This window comes from Bactrocera tryoni, chromosome 5, assembly GCF_016617805.1.
Source record: "Bactrocera tryoni isolate S06 chromosome 5, CSIRO_BtryS06_freeze2, whole genome shotgun sequence".
In the NCBI taxonomy this organism is placed as follows: Eukaryota; Metazoa; Arthropoda; class Insecta; order Diptera; family Tephritidae; genus Bactrocera; species Bactrocera tryoni.
In genome coordinates, this window is record NC_052503.1 from 51,674,993 (window position 1) to 51,699,151 (window position 24,159).

Here is a 24,159-nt window from a genome sequence, read left to right on the forward strand (position 1 = left end):
ATCTGCAATGTTTTGAAGAAGTGTTGAAATAGATTTATCGTTATCGATTTTACCCGGACGTTACACGATAATGAAATTTCTTTCTATTACAATTTGTTCACACTTTTTCACTAACAAACACACACTTTTCGTACTTGCACACCGATTTTATATCAACGTCTCATATTAAGTTATGTTGTTGTTGTTGTTTTAATGGTTATCAATCCCCGTTGGGATGGTAAGGGTCATCTGTGTTGTCGTCGACGTCATCTAACGGGAGGCCCAGGAAACGTGCTATTTCGACTGGGTCGGACCAAAGGGAAAAGGTGTTAGATGAGTGGGGATGGTAAGGCATTGGGTATGTCAAGATCTATTCTGGAAAAGTATTAGTTTAATCTGCTACAATATCCAGATCGAAGTTGCGCTAGAGTCTCTCGCGTTTCTCGCGGCAACTCGAGCTCTTCGTGTGCGAAGGGTGGGGGTTTGCCTCCAAGAACGCCACTTACGGGAAGGAGTCAGTGAAGGTGTTAATGGCTCCACTGAGAATGGCGGTCAGTACCTGTCGAAAGTCAATTGCGTCCGAAGTCCCGTCAAGGAAAGACCTTTTGATGCAAAACATCCCAGCAAGAACTGCTTAAAGAGGAGTTAATTATGCTCCTTAACTGGGAGCATAAGCGTCTCACTGTGAAGGTGTTCGATAGGAGACATCAAAACACATTCCCGTTGTGGTCCGGAATGCAGTATTTGGGCAGGTCTGGAGTTTCCTCATCTGCGTACCACTGCATCCAGGCGACCATATTGGTGTTGCGTAGTTGAGGACCGGCCGGCCTTATTGACCACATAGTTTGCGGCCAACGGTTGACCGCATAGTTTTAATTATATCGATGAACTAATATTTTTAATATAAGTTATGAAATAGGTTTTTCCATGTTGATATGACTGTCAGTGACATCTGTGCTAAATGTCACTTCAAAATAATTCAAATTTTAAGTGCTTAGTATCTTTCTGAAGTAAATAAAGTCAAGTTGGCGATTTTAACTATGAGTGAAATTATTCAACAAAGCATTTCCATTAAGGGAAGACGAATCCCTACTTCACCATGGCAGCTGGAATCTGCCAGCAGAGAAACGGGGACTCGGCAAGACCTTCGAAGACCCCGCAGCAGAATCTGGTGTCGAGACTAAAGGAGCCACAATCCAGATTCTGCTGTTGTTAATAAAGAAACCATAGAACCGCTGACGAAAAGAGGCGATGAGATTAACTACGTCGAGGAAGTATTAATTCATTGACGTAGAAAGGTGAGTGTTCTCCAGGATCTCAGCTGCCAGACAAACTCTCTAAACTATTACTTGAATGCGACTCCAAAGCACACCACACATTATGGGTCAGCACGGATATCATCAAACTATGCACTATCCCATGGATAACAGAAGTGGTATAACTATTATAAAACTCGAATATAATGTCTTTGAGAATATGACAGAAGACCTAGAAAAATAAAGGCACATTTGGTGCATAACACCAAACCACAGATGGACGGTATCCAGTGAAGAGTCTTTATGCCTTCTAATGAAGTGTAAACTGGGCAGTGAAGTAGAGACAGAGTTCATTCCTAAAGACATTGTGTTAGTAATGTATGCAATTTCAACCCTTTCAAATAAGCCGGAGTTCAGTTGCACGAGTCCCAGAGCGACATAATAACTTTGTTAACATCCATGCTTAAAGGTGTATTGCAATTCAACTACACAGCATGCGACTTCCAAGGGAAATCCGCTGAAACAACACTAAGCTCAGTGGTAGCAGAGACTGAAAAATCTCTGGACGTAAAAGAATACACATTAGTAGCTTCCCTAGACATAGACGCTTTCAACAACATCCAGCCTAAGACAAAACTAAGCGCCCTAAAAGATTTGGGTATATCTCAATCTCTCGGGAATCTCCCAGATGCTCATTAACAGGTCAATAATTTCAACGCCGAAAGTTTCAACGATGTGCAGATCTGTCCGAAGGGGTACAAGAAGGCGTTATCTCCACTTCTTTGGATATTAACATTAAACAAAATGTTGGTTGACCTGGAAATGAAGGAGTACATGTTTTGGCTACGCTGTCGTTGTGGTTCCGATTAGATGTAAATTTCCGAATACCTTTGCTAACTCGCAGACAATTTTAAATGATATTAGTCGATGAGCTAGTATTATTCACTAAGAAAGACAGGATTACAGAAATTTGCCGCCATTATTAAATGTTACTAAGGTAGCAATAGGAGATAAAGCAAGCTACTTGGGATATAATTTTTCACAGGCAGTTCACACGGAAACCAAGTCCACTGACTTTACACAGCAGTTGTACGACCGATTAGGACTTACGATATATGGTCAATAACGGAAAAGAAATACGCAATAAGACATATGGAAAGCATACAAAGAGCAGCAAGTATTTTCATCAGTGGAGCCCTCAGAACAACGCCAAGCCAGTCACTTAAAGTAATTTTACACGTAATACCAACAGATTTGTTTTGTAAGCCAACTACTCTTAGACTGAGGAAATCCTCTCTTTTAGTCGTCAGTACTTCTATAATACTTAAAAAGTTCCCGTCTGACAAGGGATGTGCTCACAATAAGGAATTTATTTATATATTCAGATAGTATGGCGGCTTTGAGACACAATTAAATACATACCTTCTATGCGATTGTAAGGCCTTTTAAGTTGCTCAGAAAAAACTTTTCGTACTGACAAACCCATAGAGTGAGGGAACTTTAAGGTCTCCAAAGGTCTACGTGCATCGTTAGACAGCCACTCAACTTACCTAAGTTCTAAAGAACGGTTTCACTGATTGTATATATAGTGTGACATATTATGAATGCAGTCTCGATAGCCTCGAAAAATAGCTCTTGCCGACAGGGGCTACTTCGGACTGAGAAGTAAAGTCCTCTCTCGACGAACAAAGACCAAATTATACAAGTCACTCATCATCCCCGTCCTGCTATATGGTGTAAAAGCATGGAGGATGACATCTGATGAGCCGTTCTTAGGACTGTTGGAGAGAAAAGTCATTTGCTCATTGGCAACAGCGAGTACCGCAATCGATGGGACGATGAGGTGGACGAAATATACGACATTGACACAGTTCAGCTGAGAGACAATGACTATGCGTGTCATGTCGTCCGAATAAATGAAAACACTCCAGCTCTGAGAGTATGGAAGGAGTGTCCGTCGGGGGAAGCAGAGAAAGAGGAAGACCAGGTGGAGAAGGACCTGGTTACATTTGGAATCTCTTATTGGCGCGAAAGAGTGAAAAGCAAGAACTGTTGTAAACTCGGCTATAACCTACACGGTGTCTACGCCAATAAAAAAGAAGTCACGACAAAACTGTAATATTAGTTATTAAATTTGTTACGACAAGCTTTAAATACTCATATTATATGCACATTCTTTTACATAAAGCGGTATGCACTTTGCATAAGATTTTATTGGAAGACAAGAAAATAAATCCATAGGAACCATTTATAACGTTATTACGTTGCATTAATATATATACATGTACACACTTTTAATGTATAGACAAATTTTGCTACATGATCCATAATTTATACTTTGATATGACTTTTATAATATTATATTTCAATAGTACATAATAATTAATTATGTTCTAATACAGTAATCTAATAGAAAATTATTTAATAAGGAAACGGTAACTTTTAATACTTCAAGTTTCCCATGCAAATATATTTAATTTCGACGTATTCGTCAATACCATGATGACTACCTTCGCGGCCAATACCCGATTCTTTAACACCACCAAACGGTGCTTCAGCGGCAGAAATTAATCCCTCATTAACGCCAACCATACCAACTTCCAAAAGTCTAGCAACTCGAAATACTTGCTGAATATTTTCACTGAAAAAGTATCCAGCAAGACCCCGCCTGGAATTGTTTGCCGCAAGTATAACCTCTTCTTCGGTTTTAAATTTGACTATTGAGACAACGGGACCAAAAACTTCCTCCGTATACAATTTAGCATTAGATGGTACATTTGATATTATTGTCGGCGAGTAAAAAAGCTTTCCCAACTTTTCTAATTGATTACCACCAAATAATATTTCAGCACCTTTTGAACGAGCGTCTTCAACGTAACCGCTAACCTAAATTGGGAAAAGTAAATATAAGTAATTCTTTTGCAATAACTTTACCTTCCTACCTTATTAAATTGCATGTTATTTATAAGCGGTCCGATTTGAACATCTGGCTTTGAGCCATCGCCAACTTTTAGTGATTCAACCCGTTGTTTTAGTAAATCAATAAATTTATCGTGTATTTCATGTTGCAAAAAGAAGCGATTAGCTGATACGCAAGTTTGTCCACAGTTTCGAAATTTCGAAGCAATGGCAGCATCCACAGCCTTTTCTAAGTTGGCAGTGTTGAACACAATAAATGGAGCATTTCCACCTAATTCCAATGATATACGTTTAATTCCATCTGAGGAGTTTCGGAATAACCATTTCCCAACTTCTGTAGATCCAGTGAAAGATATACCCTTAACGTCGGGACTCTTACAAAACAATTCACCAATGGGCGCAGCATTATTCGTCGTTACAATGTTAATCACTCCATCAGGAAAACCAGCCTCCTCCGCCAGTTTAACAAGGGCTAGAGCTGTAAGTGGCGTGTCCTCAGCCGGTTTGATCACAATAGTACAGCCTATTTGAAAATTAAAACTTAAGTTTAATTTACATATAGGAAATAATGTGCATAAATAATACACTTTAGAATAATTTGGATTTTAAGGGAACCCTTGGATTGACTTCTTGAAAATATGTTGTTTTCTGAACCACCAATGATAGCTTCTATATCCCATAATAGTCTTAATGCTGTTCCACCTATCGTTTTACTGTTAGTGAAAGAAGCTTTAATGCAAATTTCAACTTAACTTCGTTTCTATCGCATTATCCGACAAATACTTTTCGCAAGGAGCTTCGGTTAACAGCATCAACATAAACAGCCATTACTTTTAGAATTTTTAATTTAATTTTAATTTATATCAAGTTGAAATCTTTTTTAACGATGCTGTTTTTACTTTTATTAAATAAAAAATGTACCGGAAAAAAAGTTGAAACTAACTTTAACTAATTGGAATATTGAAGTGCTCGAATAGTAAAGAGAAAGTTTATATGTTGTTGATATATTCAATGTTGTGAAAAAATTTGTTTTCTTCAAATGTATTTTTTTTTTAATTTTGCATCAATTAAAATAAAACTAAAGATGATGATGACTTGCAGTAATTCATATTCTCAACAATTTTTCTTATATTACAGATACAAAATCTAATGTTGATATCAGCAACTGAATACACCTACAGATGACAACGAACCTGAACCTTACCTCCTAAGCGGGGTTTATATAACCGTTACAACAACAAAAGCAACCCAAAGAAATCAAAAAAATTAGGCATTTATTCGGGATGAGGAACATTCATATAACTTAATATTCTGTCCACTTAAACTATAAGAATATGAAAACACTAACAAATTTGTCACCATTGTTCAACGGTGTTTTGTAACCCCTAACAGCAATCGAGATACGATATAAAAATGAGTTTTTTGGTTGTTAATTTTTTTTCTTTATTGCTTTTCAAGGCATCACCTTCTCTACGAGCTCTATCTCTCAGTACAAGAGAACAATTACGAGAGAGACTTTTGGGATTATGTAGTCGATATACTCCTGATAACCTGGCTGAGTAACCACTTCAAAATTACTAGAATATTCTGGTACTTTTAAATTTCTTTGTTGTCCGGCCACATCTGTTCGAGCTTCAATCAATCAAACTTTTACACGCTTTGAAAAAACATAAAATCGGTTATAACAGGCATGAATGTGAAAAAACGGTTTTATTCTTTAGCAGATTAATATTTTTTTATTTCGGAGTAATTTTGGTGTAGGTGTAGGGGTGTTTGGAACTCTCTCTGAAAACAACTTCAACATACTAAAATGCTTTTATATAATGTTTATGGAAGATTCATAATTTATTTTTGTTCAAATAAGGAATCATTTTCTTTTTTTTTTAATTAATAAAAGGAACATTTCCTGAAACTGGCGTATTTACTATATTCAAAGATGCGCAACTCACATACATATATTTCCTTGCTGACAGTAGAATTGAATTTAACGTTGTTTTGCACAACATAACATATATATTGTTGTTAAAGAGGTGTTAATTACTAAGCAATACTATAATTGTCCACAGTGGATTTAAACTCCAGTGTAAAGAGGAGCGAAACGCTGTACACATCTACTCAAAACAATTTTACTCAAACAGAACATACCTAGGAATAGCGTACTGTATCGAATTTTGATCGCACCATTTCTTACATCCCCACTCTTTTTTTGTATAAATAAATTTTCCCATTTACATGTACATATTATATAGATTATACATACATAGTCTTAATCTGGAAAGCCTTCTTTATCCGCCCATTCCAAGTTTAACCGGAATTCGGCGGATTCTACTCTAAATTAACCTGAAGTTTAACTACATAACAAAATCGTTGGCAGCACTAAACTGTACAGTTGCATGTTAATAATTAATAACAATATAAGACCAAGCAATGGTATGTTGATTTTTATCTTGGTTTTAGATTTTGAAAATTAGCCTTCTTTACAAGAAAGGTATGGGCATACTTAATACAAAGCAATCATAGTTGCTTATCTCCAAAAACAGTTCTGTAAAAACTACAGTTTATAATGATAGAAAGTATAAATGGGTCGTTCAACTAATTAACAACGCTTTACGAGTTTTTAAATGAGACAATTATTTTAAAAAACTCAATATTTTTATGCAAAATCATTAAAGCTTATTACCGCTTGACATTCCAAAATATTTACAGGGCCTTGTCGATGTTAATTATTTGCACGCAAATATATATTATTATTCGATAGAATCCCGTTTTTAACACCGTATTTACCTTCTTCGGGTTGATTTTATTTGCTCATAAACATTTACTTTTAGGTATTTGTTGATTTCCGTTCCTTTCATTGTTATGAAAAAATAAAGAATGTACTATTGGTATGCATTATTTCAAACCTGCTGCTAATGCCGCACCAGCTTTTCGAGTTATCATAGCCAAAGGAAAATTCCAGGGAGTAATAAGAGCTGCGACTCCCAAAGGCTGTTTCATTACAATTATTTCACGATCCTTAGCCGGACTTGGTATTATGTCCCCATATATTCGGCGCGCTTCTTCTGCAAACCATTCGATAAATGCATTGCCATAGGCAACTTCTCCACGAGCTTCATTAATTGGTTTTCCAGATTCCGCACTCATAATAGAAGATATTTCATTTACATTTTTATCAATCAAAGAAAACCATTTCTGCAATATACATAAAGTTTGAGTAATTTTATTTCTCCAAAAAAATTCAGTACCTTTAACAAACTCGAACGTTCTTTGGCTGTAAATTTAGACCACTCAGATTGTTCAAAAGCTTTCTTAGCCGCTTGTACTGCGAGAGCAGCATCATTAACATCCATATTAGGTACTGATCCGACCACACTTCCATTAGCAGGATTGATGACATCAAAGGTTTTATTACTGCTTGCATTAATCCAATTCCCATTTATAAAAGCTTTTGACTGCACCAAAGATGAAAATGTCCTGGTACCCCGTAAAACAAGTTTCTGTCGCAAATTATTACAAAACAACATTATGATTTTAAATCAAACAGGAATGGTCGCGAACAATCAATTCCGAGGTAATCAACGATGAAGCATTATCAGTTTTGTAACGATTTTTTATATAAACCCAGTAAGAAAACTATCGGTTAATTATCAATTCCAAGGTAATCAACGATGAAGCATTATCAATTTTGTAGCGATTTTTTACTTTAACCCGGTAAGAAAACGTTCGGTTATTACCCTAAAGGTTGCTATGCACGGATAACATGAGCCGAAACTACCCTTTTTTCTTATTAAGAGAGCCTACAATCTCGAGGTTTAATGCGGCAGCCTGTCTACAAGGGCAAAACAATCATAGACTGCAAAAAAAAGTTCTTGCTAAAAATATATAAAAAAATCAATTCGTGTTCATGAGTAAAACATGAGCATTCCGAAGTTGTTACTTCTCTTTCATTGGACGTGGCAGGTCGCAAACACCTCAATAGCGAGTAGTATGAAGTTTATATGTATTTCTGCAGCAAACCGAAAATTTCAGAGTGGCTTCGCTGAAGCTTCTTCAAGTCGTGACCCCACGCTTCAAAGGTGTTGGCCACTACATCTTACAAAAAGGCTACTCATGTTTCCAGAGTGCGCTGAGAGGACGCAAGATTAAGAATCTATCGCAATCAGTTACAGCCCTACGACTGTAACTGCTTAGCCAGAAGAATGACTATACTCCATTACACTCAATCATCTGATGAGTCGGCTTTAGGAATGTTAAAGAGAAAGGTTTTGCGGAACATTCATGGTCCTTTGCTAATTGAAAACGACTTTAGTCGATGGAACGATGATTCAATACTCGCCGATGGAAGCTGAGGAAGAGGAAAATCTCAACTCCGTATTGAGAGATTACCAGTTTTGACGTAGACTTTAACCACAATTTATACTCAGTAAGGACTAGATGTACCCTGAGTTTTATTAAGTGCGACCGGCCTGAGACCTCTCAACAGCAATTCAATTTCATAAATTTTTCTTCAATACACGACATTAAAATAAAAGCTTACATTCGTCTTTCAATGGGCAAACATGTTTCAGAATAAATTAATTGTGATTTTTTTTTAAATCTGGTAGAAATTTCTTATAAAAGCATATTTATGTAAATGCCTTTATGTAGACCCATAATTAAAATAAAAATCGGTTTTTTCTCCTTAATTGAATATGTATACACACAAGCCCATACATGAGTAAATTTCACTTGCACACATACCGGTTGAACGAACATGTATATCGTTTGTGACCACCTTCATATATAGATATAAAAATTGAATTATATTATTCAGATGCTATTTCGATTATTGTTATCGATTTTTTTATTATCGCTAAGTATTTATGTTTTACTTTGGAAAATGTTTAAGTGTGTGGGATAGGCGCTACGTTTGTTATCTGTTTTTAATAAATTAGTAAATCGTGTTTTCTAATAATGTTGTCATTATTACAAGAAAAACGACCTTTAAAGAGAGCTCGGTTGGGGCCTCCAGATGTATATCCTCAAGAAGCTAAGCAGAGAGAAGATGAATTAACGCCGACGAATGTGAAACACGGTTTTGCAACTACGCCTCCATTGGCAGATGAATTTGGAACTGCTCATAACTCAAATATGAATGCAAGTAAAGTGGGTTCTTTTATTAATTCTATTTTGTCAAAAAAGGAAGAGCTTATGACTTTACAAGATACTATGAGGAAAAAACAACAAATTAATTGTAAAGATAATTTTTGGCCAGTATCGCCGCGTACAAAAACGGCATTAGATGCGTGGTTCAAAGATCTTGCAGGCAACAAACCTCTATTGAGTTTAGCTAAAAAAGCACCGTCATTTAATAAAAAGGAAGAAATTTTAATAGTCCTCTGTGATAATCAAGTAAATATGCAACGAGCCGCATGGTTTATTAAATTAAGTGCAGCATACACATTGAGTTTCACCGAATCAAAAAATAAAAAACGTAGTATTTATGATCCTGCTGTAGAATGGACTGGAAACATAATAAAATTTATGAGAGAACTTTTACCAAAACTTCACGAGTATTTTCAACGTAAGAATAGGTGATAAATAAATTTTAAAAATTCTTAAAAAATATTATTTTCAGTTGGAGCTGATAAAAACATTCAGGGTTCTAGCAATTTCTCTTCGGGAATAAATTTAGGTCATATGATGTCAGCTCCCTCTGTCAGTAGTCCTGCAACTGCTCATAGTCCATTAACCGCGAACACGTTGACCTCTACAAGTTGCCCCTCATATTCAACAAATCCATCATCAAACCCATCTGGAAGTATACTGTGTTCTGGATCAGGATCTCCTATATCTGGTATTGGCAGTAACTTCGAGGATTGCCGAAATGCATTGAAATATTGGAAATATTGCACACGTCTTTGCAAGTATATGCACGAAGAATCACTCCTTGATCGACAAGAATTCCTCAATTGGATATTGGAATTAATAGAAAAAATGCGTTCTCAAATATCATTTGATATGTCTTTAAAAAAGTTAATTCTTGTATTTGCTTTGCAATACATGCCTGACTTCGTTCAATCTGAGCGCTTAAGTAGAAAATTGGCAGTGCTGGCTGCAAAAAATTTGTCTATACTTTTGGAACTTGGTTCAGGAACTGTTGCACCAGCAAAACATCATGAGGCAAACGCAGTAACCATGGAAGCTTCCAATTCAGAGGAAAAAAATGCCACACATAGTTTAGAATTACCTTTAAGTGATTGCAACCATTGCCCTCATCACCGAGATATGGTAATATATTTAAGTACAATACTTCAAACCATAACTTTAGAATGCCCCACCGCTTTAATATGGAATGGAATCAATGAAAGTCGAGCCCTATCTTCATTGTGTGGTAGCCCACTTGATTTTATTTCTGTCGTTCCTTCTCAACTACCAATGCCATTTAAGTGCGAAAACTCGAATGAAAATATTAGGCGGCAATTGCAAATCGCAGAAGCTGAAATTGCATTGAGGTCTAAACATGCTGAAAATCGTTGGTTTGCGGAGAAATGGCGTAGTTCCAAAGTAAATTGTTTTACTCACGTACTAGATATTCTTGACAGTTTGGACACCCACTGTTTTGATCGCAGAGATAAGGATAACAACATAGACTCGCTTTACTCCAAAATATTTCCTAACTATGATTTAAAATATGATGACGCTGAGCATAAACGTAAAAAATACACTTACAATTCTGATAAAGACGCTGCCACTGTAAAAATATTATGTGAATGGGCGGTTTCTAATCAAAGGTAAATTACTTACATACGTATTGCTAACATATATTAAATCAAATTTAATTTTAGATGGGGTGAACATCGTGCAATAGCTGTTGCTATATTGCTGGATAAACGACAAATTGAAGTTACTTCAGTTGTAGATATCGATCCTCAACAAAATTCAAATGCACCGGATGAGAAAGATTCTATTAATTCTGGAGTTGGATTGATTGGTGGACTTCCAGTATTTCAATCCGTTTTAATGGATTTTCTTGATCGCGATGCTCCCGTCCTGGATGAAAATGGTACAACACAAAATCGTACACAATTTATAAATCTTGTGCATCTTTTCAGTTCATTAATTCGTTACGATGTATTTTCTCATAATGCCTATATGCACACTTTGATTTCACGAGGTGATCTTTTAAGAGAAAACTGCATTCCAGAATTAGAGCACGTAAACAGAAATGAAGCTTCTTCGGTATGTGGTTTAGAGTCGGTAGATAACAAACCTTCTCCCTCCCATAATTTTGATGATGAATTCAGTTCTGCCATTGATTTTAAACATAGTGAATTTGATGATTCCAATGTTGATGATGATTTGGGGAAATTGTTACAAAACATTAAAGAGAAAGGACAGAGTGCATTAGAAACGCCAGATAGTCCGAAAATAGCTGACAACTCGCATATGACTTTGAGTGGATACCTTATTTCACGCCACTACATATATACCAAACATTTTCCCATACCTCAGGAGGAGGCATGTGTATCTTATAGCAATGAATGTAATCAGAGATATATTTTATTATTTGGCGTCGGAAAGGAACGTGATGAAAAAAAGCACGCCGTTAAGAAAATGTCTAAGGAAATTTGTAAACTCTTCTCTAAAAAGTTCAGTATTGACATCGCCGAAGGTGGCAAAGTTAAGAAGCATTCTCGAAATGAATTCAATTTCGAGGCTACCACTAGCAAATGCAAGAGCATGTCGTATTTCGAACAGCATGTGGTTACATCCCAGTGTGCAATTATTGTTTTAGAACAACTCAATGGCTTTGCAACGGGCAGTAATAACTATTTGCCAGTTCAAGAACACGTTGCGTTTTTGTTTGATCTGATGGAAATGGCTTTGAATATACATAGCTTGCTAGATTTTTGTGACCACATTTTAAAGGAATTGCCCGAAATTGAAAATCAGTTACAAGCTAAGAAGTCCATTTTGGTTCGAATGTATACAACTTCTTTAGCTCTTTATATCGTTGGCATACTACGTAGATACCATTCATGCCTTTTGTTGAGCACAGAAGAAACTTTATCAGTATTCGAAGGGTTGTGCAAAACAATTAAACACGTAAACAATCCAAAGGAATGCAGCTCAGCAGAACGTTGTATACTCGCGTATCTTTCCGATTTATATGAAATGTGTGATTTACTTAAATCTGAAGAAAATGAGACAGAGTATTTTCCGATAATTGGAACAATGAAGGCGTTTAAAGAAATCTACAATTCACCGGAACAATTAAGGTAAACCACAATAATTATATTTTTGAAGAAAATCTAATTTTAAATGTATTTTCAGTGCCGCACCGCAGTCTTATAATCCGCATTTTTTGCAAGAATTGTTTATTTCTCCAAAACGTGGCGGTAGAATAGAATATCATTGCATTCGTCAATTGCAGGAGTCCACAGCCAATGTTTATAGTTTTGTATCGAACGCTATTTTGGCTGTTTGTCAAGCAACTGATAACGATCATTTAAATGAAATCGCAATTTTATGTGCAGAGTTAACAGCTTCGTGTAACAGTCTTTCCGAAGAATGGATAGCTGCGTTGCAAAGTATTTGCAATGCTTCGAAAAAACTTCGATATCCTCATCTCTTTGAACAAGTGGACATACATGATAACAAAATTCACAACTCATTAGCTGTTTTCATTTGCATTTTGGTAGCAAGACACTGTTTCTCGTTGGCTGATTTTGTCCTTAAGTTCGCATTACCAACATTAGCATATGCATATCCCGTAGGCGGTGAATTCACCACCGATGCTGAAGCTGGCGCACGTCTTACCTGCCATTTGGTCTTGAAATTATTTAAAACAATTGAAATACCGCAACCAAGAATGTACTCTGTGAGCACTTCTCCGAATCCCGTTAACGTTATTGAAGATTCTTTCAACATAAAGTTGAGCTGCGATCGTCACCTCTTAGTCGGCGCACACAAAAACATACCAATACAAGCAGTATTAGCTGTCATAAAGGCAATATTAATTGTTGTTGATCTGAAAACACCAACTATATCAAGCAATAACTCTGTTGCTATAAGTAGTGGCAAGCGTAGTGGCGTTAACACACCTGTGCATCCGGGGAGTACTCCAAAAAATACCGACAGGCCCGCGGACTTAAGCCAAATACTTGGTACTAGTGATTTGTCAAATGTTAGTAATGGCAATGACCAAGATGTCAATAAACCGAATACTGGAAATAGTAGTGCAAAATCTTTGGAGCAGGTGTCTTTACTTGAATTTGCGAATCATGTCTTGAAGCAAATATGTTCACAAGAGCATGTATTAGAACGCTGTTTGAAACATGCTGATAATTTATGTGAAATGATTATAGACGATATGCTAACTACAAAACAAGTTCAGCGAGTATTATATATGATTTGTTATCCGGAAGCTGAGTATAATATAATATCCGAAATGGATCAGAGATCAATGATTATTCGAATTTTGGAAAATCTAGAACAGTGGACTCTTCGAATATCGTGGTTAGATTTAGAATTAATGCACCGTCAAATTATGAACAACCAAACTGAACTTAATAATTGGTTAGACACTGTTGCCAAAGCTGCAATTGCCGTTTTTCAGAAAGATGCCTTATCTGCTGAAGGAAAAGAAGTATATAGTGAAAACCAATCTACGTGGTTAATTGTTCCCTTAATTTCAAAACTCACACCAGCAGTTAAAGGGCGAATTCTACGCGTTGCGGGGCGAGCACTTGAGAGTATGAATTTTTGTGCAAAAATACCCAAATCTGATAATTGCAATAACAGTGGAGAAGAAAGAGAACGAAGCAGTACCACTATGAATTACTCTCTAAGCGGATTCAATATTTCTACTGGTTTCAAAAAGTTCTCTTTAAACTATCAACCTTTCTTAGGATTAATTCTTTCCTGTTTAAATGGTCAGGACGAATATAAAGAGAGTCTTTTGAGTTCATTATACTCTCAACTTTCTCATTGCTTGCAGTCATTTACTGAGGTAAATATGCAATATATACATATATTATATTCCATATGGTTATGTATATAATTCTTACGTTACATAAACTTATAAGATATGAATGTTTAAAACATAATTTAGTGTAATTGCCGCCTTACTTAGGGTTGCACTTGGCATGCGATTTAATAACCTGTGGTATATTTCGTGAAGATACCTCAATGAAAGAAAAAGTTTCCGATGATTCCGGTATTTCAGTTTGTATGGCAGCTATATGCTATAGTAGTCCGATATGAACAATTTTATTAGTCATGTCAAATTTAAAGAAGATACCTCGTCTAGGACTTGATTCCGATCGTTCAATTTGTAAGGCAGCTATGTGCTATGGTGTTCCCATATACACGGTTACGATGAATGAACAGGTTCTTGGGGTGAAAACGACGGGTGCAAAATTTCAAGTCGATATTTCAAAAACTGAGGGATCAGTTCATGGCTAAATATTTTCCTATATATATATACATATATACATATATACTTTATAGGGTCTCCTACATTTCCTTCTGGGTGTTACAAACTTTGTGATAAACTTAATATACCATGACCAGGATATACAAATATTCATAACTTCCTCAATTTTGCTGCAATCAACTTTAGACACAACATTCTAAAAATATTATGCATCCTTTTAAGACAAAAAATCCCCAAAAAGGCCAGCATAACAAGGTGAGTCATGTCCGTATGTCTGTCTGTGTATAGACGAACTAGCCATACGAACACAACGAACAAATATATGCCTTTCTATGGAAAACTATTTGTAAAGATATCTTGACGAAACTTTTCACGAAAAAGCGACGGTACAATATCCGAAGTTTTTTTCAGATTGCATTACTATAGCTTAGCTGCAACCGAAATTAAATATTTTTCTTGTTTAAGCTAATGTACTTTTCCATAGAATTATAGTGCGATCCATAACACATAACGATGTTTAAAACGTGTTACAAAATTTCTACATATATAATATTTTAAAGTAAATTTAAATACAAAATCATTGATTAGGCATACTGATTAAATTTAATAGCAATTTTGTTTTTTTTCATAATTTTAGTATGATTCTTCGAATGGAATTAATGATCTACTAGACCGAGAAGAAATTTTAGATGCGCTTCAATTACGTTTTTCCCTGGTAGGGGGAATGTTTGAAACAATTCAAAAAAATGGAAATTCTACAACGGAATGGGCCATATTACTGGCGCAGCTGGTCTGTCAAGGAGTAATTGATGCAAGTTCGAATCGGTGAGTAAATGGTACATAATATAAAAAGCATTTGTAACCTTTTGCCTCGGTAAAAATTTCAAACGCGAATGTTAATACTGATTTGCATAAAATCTATTAATACACTATTACGGTTTGAAACATGACTCAATTGTAATGAAGTTAAAGCAATTGAACTTGATATCAACCAAAGTTTTTGTATATCTACAACTAAGTTCAGTCGTAGTGATCATTGATCTTGCCAACCTAAAAAGTGAAGTTTTGACAAATAACAGCTATTGGATTTGGTATAAAGTAATCATTATGGTGAGATGAATTTTGCTAAGGGCAAGTAATTCAATGAACGTCGTACACTCCACTTTGGGCTAAAAAGATACGCTGTTATTGTTGTTGTAGCGGCAGAAATCTAGAAAGATATCGCAGGAGCTGGTCAATTGATCCATGCTTACTGAATAATCTGTTTATGCGCAATGTATCTCATTTCAGTTGATTGGGTTGATTTTATTATCGTATTCATAGATTGTAAACAATTTATGGGTTCGTCGAACACTGAATGTTGAATTCTTACGCACATTTTTATACTCTTGCAACATATTGCTACAAATTATAAATTTGTGTACCCCTTAAGGTTGGCTGTACGACTTAAAAAGGCGGTGTAAACGTATGGGATTGGAACCTTTTCTGGGAAGAGATCGGGGCAATTCAAGAATAATAGAAGTAATAGGTCACCGCATGCGTTAAAGCGCAATGCTAACGTAAATCTCAATTACAGAAGACGCTGTAAGACCAATTTTTTTGATCAATACCTATAAGTGCTTAAAAGTATATTTTTCTTTGAATTGATGTTTCAGTTCAAGAATTCAACGTAAATAAGCTCCATATTTTCAATTTAAACCGTGCCAACATCATATTACTTTGCCCACATATACTTGTATAACAAAGGAATTTTTGATATTTTACATTGAACAAGTAAATCGACAACTTAAAAAAAAGTATTATTCTAATACAAAATATCTATTTAAAATTATAGTCCGCAGTGCAGTGTTCTGAAACGTTTAAAGCTTTTTCTGTGTCTGTGTTTCACGGCATCCAGGCGACCACATCGGTGCGGCGTAGTTTAAGACCGGCCGACCGATTGCCTTATATGTTTCCAATAACGTTTCGTTGCCTTTTCCGCAGTTATCACGGTCGTATTAATAGCGAAGAGCACAGGCTGTCAAATTGTAGATTAAAAATTTTAAGATTATTAACAATGTTAAGGTCAATTCGTGAATATGGTCGCTGTGGATTCAGTGGGGGAGAGTGTTGGTTCCTTGCAGAAAAGACGTGGATTGTTCGATGTAGGATCACAGGAACCGGCGTGGCGAAAGCTGCGTCGCTTGTTATTTAAAATAGCTGCTTTGGCTGAGAAATTGGGGTGGAGTTCCGCGATTCTTCGAGTTTGTCGCGGGTGTCTGGGTGACCCTGGCAGAGAGGGAGTGTTGATCTATACAACCCGCAGGGGCGGTTGTCACACTGTGATCAGATTGAGAGTCATGCTGCGGGGATAGTAGAGGTCTATATTGGTAGCAGTACAACTCTCATCTTAAAGGGTTAAGAGTAGTCAGAATTTTCAATAAATAATTTTTTTTTTCGCATTTTCGTTAAGTGTAATATCTTAAAAATATTCCCTGAAAATTTCACGTTGATCCGATAATTAAGCGCTCGAGTAAAACTTTAAACGCGTTTTTCTCAAAACTATGTTTTTGAACTGGTGACAACTGTAACTCGAAAACCGTTCAGTAGATTTTAATGAAATTTATACAGCTTTTAGATTGCATAATAAACTCGGGACTGATCGAAGGGTTTTTTTTTCAAAAATTTCGATTTTTTAATTGGTCTTAAAAAACTGTTGATTTTTTCCCAAAAATTTAGAAAAAATTTTCCGGAGGCAGGATTTTTTTTTCAAAAATTTCGATTTTTTAAGACCAATTAACTGTTGATTTTTTCCCAAAAATTTAGAGAAAATTTTCCTGAGGCCACCATTTTGTTAGTTTTTGAAAAAAAAAATCCTTTGATCAGCCCCAGGATTATCTATTTATAAAACTATTTTTTTTGTCCGATTGATTTTAGATGAATCTCCAAGGACTTATGGTTGTCACTGCAAGTACTTTTTTTTGGAACTGGGTTAACACAAACAACTATATCTTTGGAAATTATTTTTTTTTTTTTTAAATTATCGTGACTTCAAGTCAACACATTCTATAAAATAACACGATTTAATAGCAAAAAAAAACTGAAAATTTTAATTTTTTCGTGCCTCTGACTACCCCTAACCCCTTAATACACTCCTATTTGTATATTTCTTGAAACTTATACTATCTCTTTCAGCTTGTATCGTTACCATATATTCTAAAAGCACTATTTTAGGGAACCAGGAAAATATAATTCTTCTTTCAACAAATTTTGTAAATGAATTAAATTAATTATAATCTTTACTATTCTTATTATTCCAAATAAAAAATTTTAAATAAAATAAAAATTTCATATCAAAATATTTCTGTTTATCATTTTAGAGAACTCTTTACTACTGTAGTGGATATGTTAGTTACACTGGTTCACTCGACATTATTAACAGAGAACCATTCTGAACGAGATGAGAATAAAAAACTGTACCTTAACCTGATGAAAAAGTTGAAAAAAGAAATTGGTGAAAAAAATAATGCTTCAATAAAAGTTATTCGTCAGTTACTGCCACTTTACAAGCAAACAACCGAGGTATGTTAATATTGTTATTTAATTACCTATTGTAAATAAGATGATATTTTTGATTTATTGAGAAAAAATAATAATACTGATTGAACACATTTAAGAGAACAAACGCATGTAAAAGCAACAACATCGAATACCGCTTTAAAATGGCCTCTTTAAAGTGGTAGAATCGCTATTTTCAATGCTACCAAGTTTTGTTTTGCATATGTCCAGTTTTACTATTGTAAATGTTGGAATAGTTGGAATACATTGAATATCTTTAAATAAAGTATATACATTTTATTTTTTTATCAAGGACAGAAAATAACAGTTATTGCATAATTTTTGACTAAAAAACATTATGAAGGAATGGTCTGATATATGTATATGTATGTATGATGTAGTAGTAGAAAATTTTTGTTTTTGGTGAGGAGTACACAAATATGTATGTGAAAAACTTTTAAATTTTGATTTTTATTTGTTTCCTCACAAAACAATCGTTTTATTTTGATTTTTTTTCGCTTAAAAAATAAGAGTTATTTCATAACTTTTGTATATTGCGACGCAGAATTATAGCTATGCGCTAAGTTTTAATAGACTCTTAATTAATAAATAAAAGTTATGATATATTCTAATTCTTGATGTACATTGCAGGTTATATCATGTGAGCCGGCCGGTATCGATATGAAAGGAAATAAAATATGTGATATGGACAAGAAACAACTTCGTATTTCAGACAAGCAACGCATAAGTGTTTGGGACATATTGGAAGGTCATAAGAATCCAGCACCCTTATCATGGGTCTGGTTTGGTGCAGTCAAATCTGAAAGAAAAAGCTTAGCATATGAAGAAACACATCGCAGTCTTAAATATCACGCGCATAGTTTAGTTAAACCCATTAGTTATTTTTATGAATCCTTACCGCTGCCTCCAGAAGACATAGAGCCTGTGCCGGAAAAGATCTGCATTGTAACGAAAGCAGAATTCTTTAGTTGTTTAGTTTTTGTTAAATTTTTCTATACATCCTAGAAAGACGAGATGAAACCAGATACTCCCTCATCAATTGATCAATCACCTAGTGCAGTTACCACTGGGAGAACACGAGGAAAAGGAACCACACGTAAGCGTAAGCCGAAAGTTTCGAAAACTTCTCCCACAAATATCCCAACGCATGCCCAGGTGACGCCGCAATCGCAGCAACCTCAAGTTCAATCACAGACACCGCAACAGATGAACCCACAAGGTCAAATTAATCACCTTCAAATGAATGCACAGGTATGATTTCTTTTTTCATGTATAAATATTTTATTATTACTTCTAGTAGAAGTCTCCTGAATTGTCAATTCAAGAAACTTTTGCCAATATTATAAGAAAGATTCTGAATGTGGAACTTACACATCATAACACTGAAGTCTTACTTTTGGAAACTTAGTAAATAGCATATAATTATTATTCTAGCGTTGGTTAGGACGTTATTTATTTATTATATATTATAAAACGTCAATTCATAGCACAATTGCGTAAACTATGGTATGTTTTTCGCATCCATCGTTTAACATTTTATACTCTAGCAAAGGTAAAATCCGGGAAAATACCTTCAGGTATAGGCCAACGTTGTTTGATTTTAGTAAAATTGAGCACACTGTGTCCAGTTCGAACCAACTCAGAAGATAGGATAGTTAAAACATTTCATAAATAATGAATACAGTGAAAGCTCTTTTAAATGAACGACCTATTAAGCGGACATATCCATTAACCGTGCACATTATTGATGTTTATTAAGTACAATCTATTAAGCGAACAACTCTACATATTAACTGGACAGAAAAGCTGGTAACCAGACATTGAGAAAGCAGCCCTAAAATTATTCGTAAATAAAATTTTCACCGCATTGAACAGTTTATTATATGAATAATAGTATAAAATGTATATCACAGCAAGGCGTGGCCGGATCCTCTAGTTGAATTATAAAAATCATAAGAAAGAAAATTATTTTCCTAGTAGTTAGAGGCGCGATTTGAAAGTTTCTATCTCTTATTAAGGGATTACATGGGTTTCTTCTTGGGGATAACATCATTTGTTCAACAATTTTTTTCTCATATTAAAAATGAATTATTTTACTATAATTTTTTTATTAGTTACAAACATACACTATTAACAAAGAAATTCTGAAATTTTTGGAAGAAAATATTTTAAACTCCTTTGCGACGCCATTATTAAAGTGAAAAAATACGTGCTCTTGTTAAAACCTTAACTTAGAACTTGGATGGAAAAAAACTGAAAACTGGATTTTTGGCAGACTACTAACTAATAAATAACTGTTTGCAATATGAAATTATGATATACATTCGTAAACTTTGCCAACTGAGCGCGACGAAGTCTCAATCAAAATAATTTATTTGTTTATAATAAATTTCGTTGTAAAATGTAAAATATGTTCCTAATAGTATTTAAAAAATGAAATTTTTCCATATGCATTTTAGGCTACTGTTCCACAATTTAATTCTAATCAACTCCTTCAACAAAATTCTGCGATGATGATGCAACAACAAATGCAAGGTAATTTACAGCAGCTTGGCAATGCTCAAAATACACAAATTGGTTTTATGGGAAACGTGCCCCAGGGAGTAACACAATTAACTGGTCAAAATCAACAACAATGGATAGGACAAAATCAATACCACCAGATGCAGCAACAACCACAATTTTATCCACATCAAGGTGTGCAAGTATTTTTTAACTTATATAGTTATTATACAGTGCCTAAATGGAACATAGGGACCAAAGATGTATACTTCTCATTAATTCTCTATTAATTCTCATTGAATAGCAAATCGTTTTGAGCGCCCACAACATAATCAATCTAAGCAGGCTTTATGCAATATGCTTCGGCAGCGTCAACCTAATTTTAATCAAAATAATTCATCATCATTTAACGCTCTTCAGCAGCATCAACAAATACGACAGACACAGGGACTACAACCGCAAGGTGCTGTTAACTCCGTCCAACAACAATTCGTTAGAGGAGGGATGCGAGGAATAACATCAAATCAGAACCAGCTAACAAGTAATATTGGTAATATGCCTCAGGGATTAAATGCAAACGGAATCCTGGCTGCGCAGCAGGGCGCCCAGAATGTAAACTCACAAGCTGGTAATCAAACAATGCCAATGACCCCAAATACAGGTATCATAAATACGTCATCAAATAATCAAAACAACTTGATGAATGTTCAATCTGCATCTGGATTGGTAGGGTCAGGAAATGTTTTACAGCAAAATGTTAACATAGGAGGTGGAAATTCGAATCAGAACATCATTAATCAACCAACGAATCCATTTCATAATTTTAATCAGTATCAACAATCTGGAATTATGAATAATGGCGGAAATAGCCAGGTTCCACCCTCCAACATGGTAGGCTCCTACAATCAAATGAACCAGAGGAGCGGTTCTGCAGATTATCTCCAACAACGCGGAACTAATCCTGTAACTAATAATCGTGGTCAGTTTGTCAATCCGACTCCCAATGTAACCATGGGAAATATTATAGGACAGAATACTATACAGCCTTATTCAAGGCAACAATGTACAGGTGGAAAACCGAGTGTAGTTTCCACACAGCAACAATTTCAACAGCAGCGATTACATCACCAAATGATGCAAATTCAAGGTAAGCAAAACTATCTATTGTTTAATTTTTTAAATAATTTTTCATTTATACATATATAAATATTCGATATTATACATCCGATACCAAAGGGCGGAGGGTGTTTTATATTATAATTTTTAGTATTGAATATTATTGCCTATGTTCTGATGTACCTCTGTATAGCGGTAGACAACCCAGAGTTAAAAATTAGAAAGCAGCATAGGTAGTTGCTAAGCGTTTGCTTAGTAAAATAATGAATGTGGTAACTTCAGAATAGTGCTTTTTTCCTCTTAGTTGTCTTTAGTAAATTTCTGTGGTACTGCAACATCAACCATAGTACGAACGGCATTTAACGTTTTTGTATTAAAATTATGCCTTCTATTTTTGATATGCACTACACGTTTATGGACTTTATGCTCGTGACAACATATTAAATTGGTGCTGACCTCTTTCATCGTCCAGAATCGGATGAAACTTACATAATTCTTATAGATAATTTTAGTCTTAGTACTTTTACGTTTCGCAAAAAGGTATTTTAATACAAATTCTTAGTAACGGTCTCAATAAAAAATTGGGGTTGTATTAGTTAGAAACATGTTAGAAGAACCGAAAAAAACCCGAGCTAAAGAAATAAACATTTATATAATGTTAGCAATTTAAAAGTGTGTGAGATAATAATTTTTCATTATATGTTTAGGCCAAGACTAGCCAGTGGATTTCAGAATTTCATAACCATTTGATGAAAACTTTCTTCTTTTAGGTGGAATGGTGCAATCTCAAAATCAAACTATAAACCAGCAACAAACTCCAAATTTAGTCGCTCAACTTCAAAGACAATTACCGAATCAACAAAATATGAATGTTCAACAATATCAACATCACCAAGCTCCATATTAAGATGATAAAAAATTAAATATCGAAATATACTGTGTAACATACATATATATTTATGTAACTTAATTTGTCGATATCATTAAACATCGTAATTTTTGCACAACTCACTTCATTGTAAGCTAAAAAAATGTGTGCTATTTTAATACACAAATACTTGTATTGAAAACGTATTACTTCAAATGGAAAACTTATTACATCAAGGTAGGTATCAGACCTCCAAGTCTTTTAATGAAATCAAAAAAGTATTTTATTTTATAAAACTAAAAAAAATTGCACCTTTAAAAAAGTTTTTGGCAGGACTTGAAAGAAACAAAAAGTAAATTATTTAAAAAGTAATTGTTAAATGTATTTATGTTAAATGTATTTATCTAGTTCCTTCGGTGACCTTCACTAATCCTCGGAGATTCATCTAAAGTCGAGCAGCCAAAAAAATTGTTTTATTATCAAGTGCCTGATCGAAGCTGTCTTTTTTTTTATAACAAAACGGGGCCTCAGGATATTTGTTCCAGATTTTCGGAAAAAAAAAACAAAAGTTAATTCAACTTCTGTTCAACCCAACTTTTTTTGATATTTCGAACTTCAACTATTTTCAGTCAAAGATTCATTGATGCTGCCAACCTAAAAATTTAACAACTGAAAATTGTTCAATTCAGTTAATGCTCATTGGACATTAGTTTCGATTTATACTGCGATGACAGAAATGTTGGACCAAAACTGATGTACTGCCCAACACCAAGAAAGCCAAAAATTTATAGTTAATGTTTGTATAAATAAGAAAGCATTCTATTTTTTACTAAAATGAGACGATAGAACATTTTCATAAACAAATCGTGGTTCCTGCTTGGAAATTAAGTGCAACTCTCCGTTTGCTCTTGATGGAATTGGGAGAATGTTAATCAATAGAGAAAATGTTGCCTGGCTAAAATGTAAAATATTATAAGAGAAAATTGAAAAAGCAGAAGTTTGTAAATGAAAGTACACCACGTCATAAAATAACATTCCTCGCTTTATAAGAGAACTCAACAAAATATTCCACTATATAAGGGAATTCATCAAACTTCACAACTCGTAGAAGGAACCAAGAAAATTTTCACCACCCTATAAGGGAGTCTGGCAACTGGAAGATGTATGTATTAAGGAAAATTGCAACATATTTTGTTAATATTTCAAAAAACAACCATAACAATCACGCCCATGCTATAAAGTCAAATGCATTCGTTCATAACTCTCCTCTGCTATTTTTTTTTTCTGTGCGCCTGGTCAACCACAATTCGTTTTTATATGAAATTCCTTCTTGCAAGGACATTTCAGCTATCCAAAAGGCGACGACCGATATTGTCAAAAGCATTCCGAAAATGACCTTAAACACTCATTTGAAATGCTAATTGACCGGGCTAAATGCTGTATCGAAGCACAAGGAAACTACTTTGAATGAAAAAATATAACTTTTGAAAAATATTAATTTTTTTGTTGTTTTTTTTTAGCAGTCCTGTTTCTTTTGCGAC

The 24,159-nt window shown here is 34.7% G+C and overlaps 2 protein-coding genes across 3 annotated transcripts; one reads left to right on the forward strand and one right to left on the reverse strand.

Moving 5' to 3' along the window:
* Positions 1-3,397: 3,397 nt before the first annotated feature.
* Positions 3,398-7,792, reverse strand: LOC120777436 (succinate-semialdehyde dehydrogenase [NADP(+)] GabD). Its single transcript, XM_040108743.1, has 4 exons — positions 7,400-7,792; positions 7,058-7,346; positions 4,178-4,677; positions 3,398-4,121 (listed from the first exon to the last, which is right to left on the reverse strand). The coding sequence occupies exons 1-4, from the start codon at positions 7,676-7,678 to the stop codon at positions 3,678-3,680; spliced, it is 1,512 nt and encodes a 503-aa protein (XP_039964677.1). The 5' UTR covers positions 7,679-7,792; the 3' UTR covers positions 3,398-3,677.
* Positions 7,793-9,036: 1,244 nt separating this feature from the next.
* LOC120776611 (mediator of RNA polymerase II transcription subunit 12) lies at positions 9,037-22,805 on the forward strand. 2 transcript variants are annotated; one of them, XM_040107401.1, is made up of 12 exons: positions 9,037-9,717; positions 9,772-10,927; positions 10,982-12,415; positions 12,471-14,148; positions 15,212-15,399; positions 17,934-18,135; positions 18,763-19,077; positions 19,138-19,383; positions 20,592-20,829; positions 20,939-21,295; positions 21,365-21,781; positions 22,521-22,805. In XM_040107401.1, the coding sequence occupies exons 1-12, from the start codon at positions 9,108-9,110 to the stop codon at positions 22,655-22,657; spliced, it is 6,978 nt and encodes a 2,325-aa protein (XP_039963335.1). In that variant the 5' UTR covers positions 9,037-9,107; the 3' UTR covers positions 22,658-22,805. The 2 variants fall into 2 exon arrangements, with proteins under 2 accessions (XP_039963335.1, XP_039963334.1); XM_040107400.1 differs by having other exon boundaries at positions 20,939-21,781.
* Positions 22,806-24,159: the final 1,354 nt, after the last annotated feature.

Bases quoted from the DNA above. Each gene is read 5' to 3' on its own strand.
- LOC120776611 (XM_040107400.1), top strand. From the start codon at position 9,108: ATGTTGTCATTATTACAAGAAAAACGACCTTTAAAGAGAGCTCGGTTG. The intron at 20,830-20,938 runs GTGTGCAAGTAT...CTCATTGAATAG, and splicing joins ACAATTTTATCCACATCAAG to CAAATCGTTTTGAGCGCCCA. The intron at 21,782-22,520 runs GTAAGCAAAACT...TTCTTCTTTTAG, and splicing joins CCAAATGATGCAAATTCAAG to GTGGAATGGTGCAATCTCAA.
- LOC120777436 (XM_040108743.1), bottom strand. From the start codon at position 7,678: ATGTTGTTTTGTAATAATTTGCGACAGAAACTTGTTTTACGGGGTACC. The intron at 4,678-7,057 runs GTTTGAAATAAT...ATTTTCAAATAG, and splicing joins TGGTGCGGCATTAGCAGCAG to GCTGTACTATTGTGATCAAA. The intron at 4,122-4,177 runs GTAGGAAGGTAA...TTCCCAATTTAG, and splicing joins ATAACATGCAATTTAATAAG to GTTAGCGGTTACGTTGAAGA.